The following is a 16,684-nucleotide window of genomic DNA, read 5'->3' as shown; positions in this document are numbered from 1 at the left end:
TGTTTCTGTCTGTAATTCATTTAACGTGTGCAGGATTGTTATTTTGTTGTAAATCACTTAGTAGTACTTGTTTAGAAAAGCTGCATTGACAAAGTTTGTTATTCTATCTTAGTTGTAATTTTGTGGCCTACATGAGTGCGTGTATTGCAGTTAAGAATGATGACTGTGAAAGATTTACGACTCAGACTTCTTAGACATTTTTTAAAACAATGGTTTCTTGATTTTAGACAGAGGTGGACAAATGCAATAAGTCATTTTATTCATGGAAACTGTTGATTTTGATGGCTGAAATGAGCTAATTAAGCCAGTCATAACATTACCTGTGAGTCTTCTGGCTGACTTTTTAATGTTGCCAGGTGACTGGTTTTACAACAAGAGTCCTGTGAAGAGGCTCTAAAATGTGTACTTTATGGCTAGATGCAATGTGTTAAAATCAAGGAAGTTTTATTACATCCAACACAGTGATGGGGGTGGAGACCTGCTGCTCAGTGGCATTTTGAAGCCATAAAAGCTTGACTTCCTGGGTGTGCAACGACAGTGGAATGTGTAATTTCGCAGATGGTGTGTCATACAAAAATATGAATCCACCGTTTTACATATGCTTCTTCACAATGTAAGCTTATGGGAAAAAGTCTTTTTGGGCCGCAATGCATCACGTGACGATGTAATTACAGTTTGGCCACTACAAAAACTGGCTTCAAAGATGGGTGTTCATCCTGGGGGCTTGGTCAAAATGCTAAGGCTGAAAAAGCATGTCTCAGACCTCAGCGTCCTCACCTGTTGATGATCAATGTAGAAAACAGCAAAATTGAGATGAACATAGTTCTTGTATTGCAGTGTAAAGCTAGTTAGTTGGTGTATTATATGAAATCAGTGTAATCTGAAAACTCTTTTTGGCTCAGTGGCTTTCATACTTGTAAGCATTTCTAGACAGTTGGTGTTCACTTTTTTTTTTTACTTTTTTCAGCTCACCACTGCAGGGATACCTGCCTAAAGCTGTGTCTTTAATTAATGACACATTTGTCTCAAGTAGTGGCAGTAAATACTTTTGCATCCCGCTGTATTAACGTAGGATTTGGCAATAAACACATTTAATTTCCTATAAATTCTTTACAAAGTCCCCCGTTACTTAGCGTATATTAAAAACTGTTATTATGCAGTTGCAGAACCATGAGTAACTTAATATGACTGGTGAAACAGCTGAAAACAAACATGATGAAACAGTAAAATAAAGCAGATATTTGAAGGTACAAACAGGGCCGCAGGAGAGCAACTAATCTTCAGACCTCAGTGATTCAGTTTAGAAGCTACAAATACTGAGAGCTGAATACACAGACAAGTTTAATCATCTCTCTCTGGTCTCCTGCACAGTGATGATTTTTGGCGTCTTGCAATCTTACATACAAACTTTTAAGGGGTAAACGGGGGCTTTATTGTGGTCGTAAAATGTCACCGGTCCCACATAACTCTTCTCACCTTCTTGTGTGTGTCCTACCTGTCTGTGCTCATGTGTGTTTCTTTCTCAGTTCCAGGACAAGCTCTGGACACAACAGTTGGTGAAGATGTGAACTCCATGCTCCTCCTGAATCTACTTAGTGGGACGGAGTACAGTGTTCAAGTGACAGCCTCCTACCCTACAGGACAAAGTGAACCACTGCTAGTGAACGCCAAAACATGTAAGCATTCTTATCCTACACATGCAAAGATCAGTCATACTTCTTTCTAAGAGACGGTGTTAAATGGTGGATGTGATTTGTGTTTGGAAAGTCATAACAAAATTTAAAAGTTGAGTGATTTCCACGTGAGCCCTATTGGGAGCTTTAAGAGCTGAACGATATTGGATTCTTTAGGCAAGATACGTAATGAAGATGCACAGTTTAACAATAAACTTTATCTAAACGGATATCAGTGAATAACGTAAGTGGCAGCATTAGTAATACCACTTGAAATTGTGAGGTGCATTATCTGTTTCCACTTTAAGAAGTTTTTTGAGTCTACTTTTGCCACAAAGTGTGACAATTAGAAGGAGGAGGCAGAAGCAGCAGCTGCATAGCAAACCAGTTAGGTACCTGCTGATACCATCCACTCTTCCACTGAGACTTTAGCAAACAGACAGATGGACAGAAGGATATTAATATTTCTCAGTAAGCCAGTAAGAACAAGCCTTTTTGCATACAGATTTGGTATCAGTAGGTGCAGTAAGAACTAATGCAGGTTTTTATGTCGCTTAGGTCTAAAACAGAGATTACCTGTTGATAGAGGGAGAGAGAAGGAGTGAAGTGTGTGCATTGTGGCTGATTGCATATGTTTTCCTTAAACCTGTTTCTCTGCTCTGACACCATCAGTCACCAAACGTTTATGTTGTATTTTTCTGCCTTCCTGTAAAAACTGCTGCATCATCCCTGACTTTAAAATAGACTGTTGTCTTTTGGGTTTACTGTCTGATTGGCCAGCAGGGAGCATCGAATTGGAAGAAAACAAACACATTCTAATTTTAATAGCTCATGAATTTCTAATGCACAGAGCAAAAAGAGATTTGTACTTTTTTTCTTTCCGAGGAAAATGTTGAGAAATTAAATGCAAAGATTATATGTGACGCGATTAATGGAATTATACATAATCAACAATTAAAGGGGATTGCTTTTGATACACAGATTATTATCAGTCTGTGCTGCAGTGGTGTGCAATCCTTCATTTTCTATTTAATCCTCCCCCTGTTGGATGAGTGACAACTCCCTCACGCCTTCCTGTCTCTATAAAGCTCTCATAATGAAAGGCACGACATGTAGATTTATCAGCCTGCCATATTTAAACTTTACACTCTGTCTCTGGGGTGGCTCTACAGGATGGTATCTCTACTGAAGACTCTTTGGTCTTTGCTCCATTTCTGCATACAGTACAAATGATAGATAATGTATATTGTATATAATCATTTTATCTACATGTTTTTGACACTTATCTTGTCTTATTTGTGCATATTGTGTGTCACATTTTATGTATGTATGTTGGCGATGGGGACTACTCACTAAATATTCAGCAAAACAAAATACTTTCTATCAGTTTTACCCAGTCTGATCCATTTTCAGATGCATCACATTTTCCCATATTACACAGGGCCTTTAGTTAAATTCATTGTCCATATTTGTGTCCTACAGTGGAGGAAGTGATTTATTAAAGCGGACACGTTCAGTCATTCGTCATTCTAATAAGGGGGGATACAGTAACATATTTCCCCGGATACACTGCATATATTGTAGCCGTACCATGGGAGCCAACTGGCATGTTTGCATCAATAAATTACACATGCTAGCATGCAGCATAAAAAAATTGTAATTTGTATCCGGGGAACCTTTGAATGAAACGAAACTTGTTCCCCTCAAATGAAGTTTTATGTAGTTTGTATTGAGGTGCTGGTCCTTCAGCTGCACAGTAGAAATGAGTTATTCTCATGACCACTGAAGGCAGCTCAGTCAATCTGGTCTCAAGAAATTTGGTAGAATTAGCACACCGTCGTAAAATGGAAATTATATGTTGTTTTTTCACAGAAAGTACGAGAAGTTTGACTGTGAAAGGATTACATGACAAGAAACAGGCAGAAGTAGAAAAAAGAAATACTGTAGTGGAAACAAAGTCAGTGTGTGGAGGTGGAGAAGGCAGATGGATGCAACCATTTGGCTGGTAACTTCAGCTCTCACGCATACTCTGTCTGACACACACCCTCAGACGCCTGCAGTATTTCCATATGGTTCACCATTTCCTTTTGACCTTTCAGTGATTAAAATGATGACCACATCCTCACTTCTGTCTTTTGTTTGCCCTTTTTATCCCCCCCTTTCGCTTTCTTTTTCCTAGTTTTCTTGTTTTCCTTCAATGTTTAAACCAGGCTTTGTAAACTTCCTCCTAAGCCTGGAAGTAGAATCCCATTTTAGAGTGTTCATAGACATGCGCTGATTATTACGGCGTCTCTTATACATCCCTGCCAACAGCAACACTGACAAGGTCATCCTAAAACAAATAAAACTCAAAAGTATGTGCCTAGCATTGCTGACGAGTTGCAGTCAACAGTATCCTTTTGGGCAGTTAATGAAACATTTCAGCAGTTTTGATAGTCAACCTTTGCACTCATGGCAGTTGAGGCCAAAAACATCATGTTGGTCATGAGCCTGGTCATTTGTATGAGAGAAACTGCCAGCCCAGTACGTCTGCTTCTACACATCAGCACACATTTGCATTTTTACTTTATGTCCATATTCATGCGTTGACATATGCAATTTGCATATCCCTTTGTAAGAGGGTAGAATTTAGTTTTTATCTTTGCATATTATTGAATCGAATGATGTGTTGTCATATGCATTATTCACTAGTATTTAAAATAAGGCACCTGCCATATGGTCCCAGCATAGAATATCCATTTACTGGCGCAAGAGCCAAGTTTATTTTATACCATCAGCAAATTCTGTTAACAAGGGGGAAAGAACGAGGGTGAGAGAGAGAGAGAGAGAGAGAGAGCCAGAGAGTGGCTCCTGGGAGGGGTGCTTGCTTATGGTACACAGAGATCTCGCTATCGAACAAGCTACAGATATTTAAATTGCGCTTGGTGTTTTGCATTTTGCTGCATCATGCCTCATTGTTACTCCAAAAGACCATTAAACCTCAAGCCTTACTAATTTTGCTGCTTTATGATTTGTTAGGGTGAATGTTGTTTCTACCATTTACAAGAATGGATAGTACACAGTTCATTTTTCAGCTATTAGAAGACAAAAAAAAGAAATGTTATAGTGCCACTTTGGCCTTAACCCAAACTAAATGCTGAGTCCTCACTCTGAGAGTTCTGCAAAACGTTTCACACTATTGTCAGTAAGTCAAAGTTTAGTTATTAACTATTTACCACATGATGTCACAGTCACTATAACCAAAATAGTTTACTTAATGATATGACTCTGCAAAATGAGTCCCAATGCCACTGACAGAGACTTGGAAGCACCATGAAATAGGTGCAAAGAATCCTTAATTAATATAGTTTGGTGCAGACTTTAAATGGTCTATAGCTGGAGATAAATCCAGCTAGAGTGCTATGTGGGCGGGTGTTTGAGCCTGTCCTAGTCGCTGCCCTGGGTCGTCTGGTGGGTGGAGGAAAGTTCTTGCCACGCAATTGACGGAGACAGTTAGAAAAAATGATGGTTAGAATTAAGTTAAGTTTTGGTTAACTTTATGGGTCGATGAAACGATCCACAGTTTGTGGAATTTGTTTTTTTCCTTGCTGTTAAGCATCAGTTATAAATTACATTACAATGTATATTACTACAAGGATAATAAACAAAATAACTCTGTGTTACTGGCTCTAACAATTTTTTGCTTTGTGTTATGATTTGGTTTGGACTACTGTGAAATATGCTCAAATAAATCATGTGACCATTGATTATAGTGCAACTGATTGCTCCACTGTTCATCTGTCATTTGATAGATTTAGTCATTAAAGGCAGTTCTTCAAGATACGTCTTATGCACTCTGTACAGAAATCTATGACAAGGTTTATGAGTGTGTTGTGCGCATTGAGTCTTCACAGAGTCTTGAAATCTCATGAAACAGAATTTGTAAAAAAAAAAAAAAAAGATGCTAAATGTATCTTTCCCTGCCTCTCCATGTTTCCGTCTCTCTGATCTCTAGTGTTCCTCGGCGTCTCTGGCTTGTCAACCTACCAAGTTCGCCCCAACAGCATATGTGTCCAATGGCAGCCTATTCTTCAGGCCACATTGTACAAGGTTTCCATACAGTCAACACTCAGTAAGTACAAACTGCTACTGCTAATGAGATTGTATGGCTTTGCAGCAGTATTTTTTTATTTTTTTTCTCTTCCTTTGACAGCTGCGACTCATTCTAAGCTGTAACTTGACTGAATTATCTGCTCTGAATTTCAAATTTATTTTAACTTGTTGAAATGTGGTCTGAATCACGCAATATAACTGCTGTTTAAAAACATCTCCAAACGTATAATTTCAATTCAATTTCAGTTCAGACAGGCAGTAGTCTTAGAACACATACAACGCACATGCACATACACACAGTCGACTGTAAGCTGCTCACCAACATTTCTTTGTGCACCTGCCATCATCCCTACATATTTGAGCCTTCCACATTGTGAGAAACAAGTCACATGCCAGCTGTCCAGTCGGTAAATCAAAAGTTCTTACTGTATGATAATAGTTGATGATATTTTGTAAGGTGGCTGGATTGAACTCCATGTTCAGAAAATGTTTCCTAATAGGTTTACAATCTGTCCCTGTGAAAATATCTTCTCTGTTTATTCTGTTTGGTCAGCTCAGGAGTCTCTCAGTGGATGTATATTATGGTTACACATGTGTAGGTTACACATACATTTCAAAGTCACCTGGCTTCATATTGATATGAGCCTCTGAGGAAATAAGTGTTAAATATTTCTGTCATTTTCACATGACAGGGGTTGAAATTGTAAATGATATTCATAAATCTCTGCAGAATGGAAAAGAAATATATGCTCTCCCCATTAAACGACATGGGAGGAGGCCACTCTGAGAATGTCTCATGTCATCGCGTCAGAAATATAACACAGAGTATGACCTTAGGGAAGCCGTTTAACGCAAAGCTCACTCCCAGTTATTAAAAGACAAGAAGAAAAGGAGCGGACAAAGAAAGGAGCTATTCAAAACTAAGACAGAAACTAGCAATTATATCACTCTACCAAAATCTGTTTTATTAAAAAAACAAAAAAACAATGTCTAAAATACAATAACCTTGATAAAACCACTGTACAAGTTGTCCGTCAGGAGAGTACTTCGAAGCCGGTTCACTCTCAGTGAACAACTTAAAGTTCAAGTTTATTTTTATTTGTCCTCAGAGGGCTGTAAGTTGTTCAGCACAGGATCATATAAAAAGACTGCAGTGTTAAACACATTCTGACATATTCTTAATATTTTTCAGAGAAATAGTGATATCACTTGTCATAGCTGTCTTTCACTGCGTTTGCTCGCATTGTGCAACCGCCTATAGCAATATATAATTTCTTTATTGAAATGACAGCTCATGTTAAAAGGCCTCACTGGAAGCAGAACCAAATGCTGTGTTAATGGGTTTTCTTCTGAAATGACAACGAGAAAAAGATGCATGATTACAGAATGGGATATAAATCTTTTGTCTCAGTTGATATTAAATTGAACCACTTCCTGCATCAGTAGTTAGTAGATGATGTTTTACAGAATGATAGCTCTGTGGCAAAAAAGTGACCGCCTCATTCATTTGAGTGAGACCACTATGCTAATGCAGTAGCACATCATGTCATGGACAGCTCTGGAACAAAACAGGACAGCGTGGAAGAAAAGTGTTTTGGCTGTACTTTTCCTGTTCTATCCTGAATTATTTTAAATGTGTTACTTCTAAAAAGAGACTAGTTGGAAGCAGTTTGACATTTTGGAAAATCTATTTATTTGTTGTCATGCCGAGGGTTAGATGAAAAGATCGATGCCACTCATGTTTATACGCTAAAAATTATATTTGTATTCTTTCTTTCTTTATTAATTAATGTAAAAGTGACAGTTCAAACAAACACCACACAACTTTACCACAATATAGCTTCAAGCGAAGTCCATTTGTAGTCCTTTAGCAGGTCAGAGCAGGGAAACAGCACAATAACAAGCTTTTTCAGAGAACCTCCCAGGCTTTAACCTTAGCTTAGTCCGAGAAGTTACAACAGCTAGCCGTGAAATGATTACAGCATCTCACTCCCAATAAAGAAAATCTAATGTTTAGAAGTCAAATTGAGAGGTAGATGTTTCTTGTGTTTTTTCCTTTTTTGACAAACTGATTATTTCCCGCTGCTGGAGATGTTTACGCTAAAATAGCTAATCACCATACTAGTGACATAGGCCTATAAAAATATATTAAATATATTAATTTTAAATGATGGAATTTCTTCCAATTAATGCTTTTCATTCATAATTTAAATCTTTTTTGCTTCTGTCTTTGTAAGCTTACAAAACGATAAGCAGGATGTTGAAGTCTCAGACAGTTTGACTAGTCATAGCAGGAAAAACAAGTGTGAGTAATGAAATAAACAACCCTGTTCCACTTTGCCGTGTCAGAGAGGCAGCATGCACAGTATTAGCGCAGTCACAGAGCAACACCTGAATTGAATGCAGCTGTTAATGGATTTTCGTGACAGAGTTACTGTAGATGTTTGGAGGTTAGTGTCGATTAAAATAAATGGGAGTGCTGGCTTGGTAAATGTAGAGATTAGAGACATGGAAAAATTCACTTCTGCTTAAAGTGATGGCTGTACACCCTGTATTGCTTTTACTGTCAGAAGTCAGACAGTGAAAACATGGGGGAAGTGTCTCTTCCATCTTCCTTTCCTCCCCTACTTTTCTATGTATTTGTCCGTCCCTCCTGCCTGAACAGCGACTGGATATTCTAGCTGGAGTTCAGAGATTTGACTTAATTCTAGCAGAGCTAACCAGCTGCTTCAACACCTTCTCAGATGGAAAACTGCAGCCTCTCTATGACAGCTGTTTCCCAAAACTTTATTATCTATGGCTGTTTTCCTCAGTGGAGGAGGAGCTAATTTGTCACTCTGCAAGACGAGAGAGACATTAGGAAATACAATTAGACTAATGAAACTGACAAATGGTGGCTATTAGTGCACGTGTATGTGCGCACTTCCAGTTTCCAGTATGTCCTTTTTTGGGTGCCGGCATAAATTCTCAACCTCTTTTTTTTTCTTGCGAAAGAATTGAAATTGTTTGCAGTCTGCAATCTGAAGGAAATTCACAAGAGAATCAATAATGTTATTCTTTCAGTTTATTTTCTCTGTGGATGTTATGGCGTTTTACCTACAGTGATTTTATTTAACTGCAGATTTGTCTAGTTACCTCAGTTTTTGTGTGGTCTTCAACAAACTGACTTTAAAATGATAATATTTGTCTCTGTGACTCTAAAATCATGTGTTGATATTAGCATGTTTTTTAATGGTGATGTGAAGTCATTTTTACATGTTGCAAATACTCAAAAGGGTATCAGGAAGGAAAGATCTTCACACACTCAAAATTTCATAACCATGTCTGTGCAGACTTAGCAGTTAACTTCTATTGGGCCCTTGAGCAAGGAACTTAGCTACCTGATTGCTTCAATAAAGCTGCTTAGTATCCAAGTCTGAAAGAGAGTGATTGGACTTAGCAGCTCCCAGGCTTCAGGCCGTTGCAGAACATGGCTGAAATTAACCAAATGTGCTCCATAAATACAGTTAATTTGAAACAGGAGCTTTAGAGGAATTGAAACTCATTTGGGTTTTATTATTGTTGACCTGAACTTCAGTCATTGCAAGTCATTTTTTGTTTTGCGGTTCACTTGCAGATGGTCAGAAGCAGGAAGTGAGCCTGGGTGGCGGTGCTTCCCGACAGTGCTTCTATGATCTCACTCCCAGCAGCCAATACCAGATCAGCGTTCACACGCAGTTGCAGGAGATGGAAGGACCTTCTGTCTCCATCACTGACATGACAAGTATGTTGCAAGTGTTTCATAATACCCCCCTAATTTATTTGAGTTTCTTCAGATTCTTTTTCATTTTTCATCAATATTATTAAAGAGGTTGACTAACCCTTGTGTCCTCATTTTAGTTTTACCCATTTCTTGTCTTGTCCTCTATTTTTCCATCTGCCTCCCCTGTAGCCATGCTGTTTCACCCCTGCAACTTTCTGTTCTACAGTTTCTTTTTTTTGCCCTCACTTTCTGTCCTCTCTCTGTCTGAGAAGACAGAGGCTGCTGTTGCAGTTCATTGGTCAGCTGAGGAGCTGAGGTGAACTGCACAGCTCCAGGGACCAGAAGGGCTCAATGCACAGCCAGGGTTATAGACAGATGGATAGATATGGTCTCAGATACACACATGTGCTGTGTGCACACAAACACACGTACAGATTGCCAGGCTGTAGTTGACAAGTGAAGATATGTTGAGATACGTACCTGTGTGTCCAAAGGAAATATATTATGCGCAATAGTCCTTTTAAGAGTGCTAAATTATTAAAAAGGTATTATAGTACGGTATTTGATGATGCTTAATGATGCATTTACATGTTATCCATATTTTTAGTTGGTGGGGATGGTATAGTTGCTAATTTAACTACTTCATATACTGGAAGGTAATCAATTCTATATCAGTGCATTATATAATTTGTTCCTCTAAAATGTAGTGGAGTACAAGTAAGTAGTATATTAAGGGAAACATAAAGTAAAGTAGAGTAAGAGTACCTTCAATTTGTAAATGTACTTTGTTACTTTCAAACATTGTTCACAGATATGTTGATATTGTCTGTCCATGTCTTTTAATAATATTTCTTGGAGGGGAGAGAGACAGTCAAGAAAGGAAACAGACGAAGACAGTGGCATCAACAACTATAATGAGGTGGTCCTCTGACATGAATCACTCCTGAACTCCACAGTCTCTTTTGTTCACTGGCATTTGCCACAATATCAAACCAACAAAGATGCTCAAACAGCAAAGTTAATAATTCAGTCAAACATATTGTTTATCCATAATCACTTCTTTAACCATCAAGTTAATGTGGAAGCTGAAGAGGCGTTTGTTGAGATCATTTTATCTACTTTCATGAAGTATGTGACCGCCTCATTCATTTGTATGAATGTGGGAATTCATCGATGTTTCCAAGATGATTTACTTGCTGTACTCCGCTGTGACAGAACCCACTGCTTCATGCAAAGTAATTGGCTTCGCAGAGAGGCATACCTTTACCTGGGGCTGTTTTGACTCTAAAAAAAACAACCTCTGGACAGACTGATATTAATGAAAAAATGTACTGTTCTGTCCCTAACTTATAGAAGGAAAGAAAGAGTGAGCGATATAAAGAAAGTAGAAAGGTGAAGTCTGATTGCTCCAACTTTATGACTGAAATATGGACCGAACGAAACACAGCAGCTGGATTCCTCATGTACACAGGTTGTAAATACAGACTGCAATAAACATGTTTTCTCAGTAAAGCTCCAGAACTTGTCTGTCGGGAGGAAGAAGAGGAACAGGCTAGTGCTGTCTCTCATTGTGTCAGCTTATTGACTGTGTGTGTGCGAGCGTGTGTGTGGTCGGCAGATAAACCCGATGATGGTGCCACTTGTCACTGCCATCATGATCGATGACCTTGTCTTGTTTGCTTGTGTCTGTGTGTGTGTCCAGTGCCAGCACCAACTCAAGCTCCGACTGAACCCCCGACCACAGAGCCCCCTCCCACCATCCCGCCTGCTAAAGAAGGTGAGCAAGAAGCCTGACACAAACACACACACACACATACACACACTCATATTATTCCTGTAGTGTTTTAGGTAATCTTTGCAGTGCTCTGGTGTCAGGCGAACTTGTAAACCATTACACTGACGCCAGCTGTCATAAACAGAAATAATGCCACATTTATAGAAACAGGTACATGCAATATTTGTATTGTTAGTGTTTTATGAGATGGTAATAATTTCTTCATATGACCAATAACCCAACACTTTTCATTCAAAACTGTGAAATTTGATTCCAGTTGACAACTTGAAAGGTGAATGAAATCTGAAATCTCGTATTGGCAGACCCTATCAAATGGGATTACAGATTATGAGGCTGGTGTCAGGAGCAAAACAAAACTGAATGGGGTATTGCTACAGAAGACAATGTAGCCACATACACACAGCAGTTTCACTCTTACATTAACATTAAGGGCATTTAGCAGAAGCTTTTGTCCAAAGCGACTTACAGTAATTTATACATAAGTTAATACACTGATGGCAGTGGCTGCCATGCAAGGTGCCGAGGACACTTTGACATGCAGACCAAGGGAATCGAACAAGCGAACTTCCGACAGCAAACCGCTAGTTCTACCCCTGAGACACAGCCTACCCTACTCTTAATTTAAAAAAATTATTACCACCACACCGGATTTTGAAACAGGAAACAAAACGGTTTATGTTTAATTGAGTAACTTTGTGATGCCACGTTATACTCTTTACACAACTGTGACTTGTGTTTAGTTTCAAAACATCAATAGTGACCTGGAAGGAAATTTGGGGATTTGGTGGGGGGCCATTTTAACAAAATTAGGGAGAGTAAATTTAAAGAAAGCAAAGTCTAAAAGTGAAAAAGATTAACACTTATATGTCTCATACAGGAAGTCTACGAGACATTTTCCACAATGACTTAATTGTATGAACTTTATTTAGCCTATGCTAAAAATGAAGAAATGCTACTCTTATCCTGGTTTACTGGCTTATTACCTCAGGCTCAGTCCAGCTACCAGTCACAAACAGGGCACAATGGCTCCAACATACACACATACACCTAAGTTTGATAGGTGACTCTAATATACTGTAACTACAGTGTATGCTCGCAGTCTTCCCAAACATCAAGGAAGCTTTAATCTTGACAGTAACAAACTGTTTCTAATTTTCCCGAGTGAGCTAAACTACCTGTAAATGTAATGTTCTTATAAATGCTGTTGAAATGACCTACAAACTAAAATAGTCAATCCAAACTTTGACTAAAGCAATTTAATATCCAATGATTACCCTTTATTTAACCTTCAGTAACCTTCAATTTAAGCTGCAAAAGTAAATGACTTATGAAATAAGAGAAAATATTCTCACTTTTTCCCATTTTTTTCCCAAATGGCCTGACCATCCCAGACAGATTAGAATCAAAAAGGGTGCATTTCACAGTCCGACCCTCCACCTCCCACTCAGACGATCCTCCTCCTCTGTTCCTGTCTGATGGGCTCAGGTAAAAGAGCACGGACACACCCGCTGAGCCCGTCTGTTAGCATTTCTGTCTCAGTTTCTGACCTTTGTCAGACCCATGCCTCCATCTGTAATGACAGGCAACCTTTACTCAGGACAAAACCACAAAGACAGACAAAAGAGAAAGCAAAGGTGCATGCACATCTGTAAGTGTGGCGAGAACAACGATAGTAAGTGAATGAAACAAAGTGATGGGCTGGAGGCAGGCGGGCGGAGACATGGCTGAAGACAGAAAGGAGAAACAGATGAGCGACAAATGGGACAACAGGCACAGTGGTCAGAACTGACAAAAAGCAGTGACAAAAGATTTGCAGTAAAAAACAGAAATAGAAAGAAAATGATGATGAGCGGTGAGAGTGTTTAAGACAATAACAGACAGAGAAAATGAGAAAGTCTCAGTAAAATCACAGCATTTAACAGAATCCGTCACATTAACCTTGTTCTCAAAACATTCTCCTTTAACTTGACATTGCTGACAAGCACGAGAGCTCCACTTAAAATAAAGGACAATAGCATATGTCTCCTCCTCTCCTCTCCTCTCCTCTCCTCTCCTCTCCTCTCCTCTCCTCTCCTCTCCTCTCCTCTCCTCTCCTCTCCTCTCCTCTCCTCTCCCTGATTTAAAATTACAGCCCCTTTTCCCCATAAACAGCATAGTTACAGTGAAGTTTTTTTCCTCAACGTTTATGGAGGCTGACATGGTCGTGAAAGGTGTTTTTGGAATTTAGTGAATACCTAGAGTTTGAAAACTTGTTAAAACCACAAAACAACTTTATGGAGGCAAAGATAAGGCTACTGGGAGTCATTGAAAAACCTGAGAGGAATAAAAGAATAGGGAAAAGAAAGCCACTGTTGGACTAGGAATGTGAATGAGCAGCTCTCAGATGGAGAAAAAGTACACAGACCTAATGGAAATAGCACTTTTCTTGATGTTTTTCTTTCCTGAGTTGGAGAGTGTGCACTACCTTTGATTTTAGAAGTCAGTGTGAAAATTAATCTGAGGACCCAGCCTTTGCATATTTACCTTATTGCAGCAGATGTGTATTTACAGTGCTTCATACTATGCATATTTACTCTAAGATTGAATATATTAAACAGCCAGTTAAAATTCATGTGATGCTTTGTCCTCCATTCACCTTCATTCTGTATGAAATTACTTCTTTAAATGCAGAGATAAAATTATGTGCTGTCTAAATCTATACATCTCTCTGTTCGTCTAGTGTGTAAGGAGGCCAAGGCTGACCTGACGTTCCTGGTAGACGGCTCTTGGTCTATCGGAGATGACAACTTCATGAAGATCACACGTTTTCTCTACAGCACCGTGGGATCGCTGGATCTGATCGGACCAGACGGCACCCAGGTGAGTCATGGGTCAGGGCATACACCCACTGGAGGTCAGAGATAATCTCAGGAATGAAACATTAATGAACAAGTTTTACTTTAATGCTACTACAGTACATGCCTTTTCCCAAATGTTTCATTGAATTTGGAAAGATTTCTAATTTAACAATGTAATCTTATGGTAAGGTGCATAAATGGCATGCCACATGCATGCATAAATCGATACATTCTAGACTTTTCTTGTGTCATTTAATGCTCATTTAATGCTGTTGATTTTAAAGTTTTGGATGTGCAGAAAAAAGAGAAGAAATCTGTTGACCTTCGTCAGTCATCCTCATAGTTAGTAACCTTGGTAGCCATGGTAACAATAATGTTGTTAAATTGTGAAATGGCTGGTGTTTGTTTTGGTTTAGTCAAAAACATTTTCATAAATTTGTATAGAGGCTGTTGTGAATAAATGAACATAACTTTAAACATCAAATGAGACATGGAAGCAAAAAAAGCCAATGTGATAACACGTGAAATGACTTAAGTAAGTGGCGTGTCTTTTATACTACATTTGGTGAGACCAGACTGGAGTAGAATATGTGACCATTTAGGTCTGAATAATGTCGCGGTGAGTCTTAGAGTGCTGTATTCACATTTAAGACTGTGTTTCGTCTAAATGTCTGTGACTAGTGAAGATTACTCTATTGCCAGTTTGTACAGTATCATAAGTTTACCAGCAGAAATACAAATGTGCCCAAGGCTTTTAATTTTTGTTTGCTTTGTAATTTATCCGCATTGTTAAAGCTTATTCCCTCTGAAAGATGTTAGCTTATAGGGAATGGAATGTAAAACAGATGCTGGGGATGAAGCCAAAAGTACCCACGCTGAAAACCATAAAAATGACAAAAAAAAAGAAATGACATATCATAGTGTGATCCGTGGGTAAAGAATCCATTCATAGCAGGCTGTTGTGAAAAATATATATTTGTTCAAAAAGAAGTATTACCTCCCCCCGCAGATTCTGCAGGCAGGGGATTGTAATCGTGTCTTGCGAGCACAGCACAGTAGCAAACATAAAGTAAAATTCACATATATCCATCCACCTATTGCCCCCAATGCTTCTGCTCCAGCCAACTACCTCATCCTTTGCCCTCCATCTTTTATATACTGTAACCCATTTCATCTTCCACTACTTTGCAAAAGAGAAAGTAGATAATGGATAAATGGAGGCAGGGTGCTGTACATCCAGAGTGAAAAGATGGAGAGTAATTTAACACCATGTCCTGAACCTCTCAGGATCTGCAGCGTGCCTTCTGTAACCTGCTAGATATTCATTGTTACATTTCAGACAAAAATAGAAATCATGGACATGAGCAAAAAATGTACTTTAACAGTCCAAGTTTACTCATCACCCTCTTTGACCCGAGTTGGCTTGGCTCATTCATTGTTTGAAAAAGGCTACTGTCGTTGGCATTAATTGATTTTGGTGCAAAATTTCAAACATTTTCCTTTGGCTGTCCCCTGACACATCAGTATGACCACAGCCCTGTGTGTAGAAAAGTTTAGTAAAGTGAGGAGGAACTTTAAACCCCTAGTGAGTCAATCTTTACTTTCTGGAAATGTTTTTTTTTTCTTCATTGCTTCACAGCGTTCGATTAACTCTGCTCATTTGCTGCCACTGTGTTTTGTGCCAGAGAACATTACTTTTCTGGCAGAAATGGTGCTCTAAGTCCAGGCGCATTAAAAGCTGGAATGAAGATCAGATGTTTGAAGCATCAACTAATACACTACACTACACTACACTTGATTCATAGAGCAATACTTTGAATCAGAACTACAATGAATATTACCTTTTCCAATGTATTTCACATGTGTCTGTGTCATCGGTACCATGTCAGGCTCTAACTTCAGGTAGTAGTTCTCGACTGTCAATGTGAGCTAATTCCTTTGTGCTTCTTGCCTGCATGCCCCCCCACTGTGTCAGCAGAGCTCAGCTGGTTCATTCGTCACACTGTAGAGGTGCTTGCTAAACCTTTTTCTTTCATTTGTCTACTGTCTGCTGTTAAGTAGTTTGCTACCTTCACTGTGCCCCATCACCCTTTTGGCAGTAGGCTACCGAGAGCAAAACATTGGCTGTAATGTGAGAGAGTTGGCTGTACAGTAAAGAGAGAGTTGGCTGGTAAATGTAGGCTGCCCTGAGCCAACAACAGCACCATTAGCAGCCTGGAGGTAATGATAGTTGTTCAGGCCTCTTAGAGTAGGCCAATTAGATTGATTATAGCTCCGAATTAGGATATATATATATTTATATATATATAAATTCAGTGAATTTCACCCTACAGACTTGCATAAAATAGGACTGTAATATTTCTCTCTGACATCTTTAACATGGCCCTCATGTGCCCAGTGTGAAGAAATATTAAGACCACCAGCAGGTGACCAGGCAAACAAGGTGAAACTGTGTATTGTTACTACTTTAACACATTAAACTGTGGAGCCATAAAAAGGGACATTTTGCCTTTTTATGTGTCACGTACAGCCTTGAACAGTATTT

The 16,684-nt window shown here is 38.9% G+C and overlaps 1 protein-coding gene across 2 annotated transcripts in view; it reads left to right on the top strand.

Moving 5' to 3' along the window:
* Positions 1-16,684, top strand: part of col14a1a (collagen, type XIV, alpha 1a) — a 143,733-nt gene that overhangs the window by 57,176 nt on the left and 69,873 nt on the right. For both annotated transcript variants that reach the window (XM_030393551.1, XM_030393552.1), the window contains exons 22-26: positions 1,527-1,676; positions 5,668-5,784; positions 9,382-9,528; positions 11,210-11,284; positions 14,022-14,161. In XM_030393551.1, coding sequence (XP_030249411.1) covers positions 1,527-1,676; positions 5,668-5,784; positions 9,382-9,528; positions 11,210-11,284; positions 14,022-14,161 — 629 coding nt within the window. The remainder of the gene's footprint in view (positions 1-1,526; positions 1,677-5,667; positions 5,785-9,381; positions 9,529-11,209; positions 11,285-14,021; positions 14,162-16,684) is intronic.

Source organism: Sparus aurata, chromosome 17, assembly GCF_900880675.1.
Source record: "Sparus aurata chromosome 17, fSpaAur1.1, whole genome shotgun sequence".
NCBI classification, from domain to species: domain Eukaryota; kingdom Metazoa; phylum Chordata; class Actinopteri; order Spariformes; family Sparidae; genus Sparus; species Sparus aurata.
Note: the sequence above shows the minus strand (reverse complement) of the source record. Positions and strands in the feature narration are given on the sequence as shown.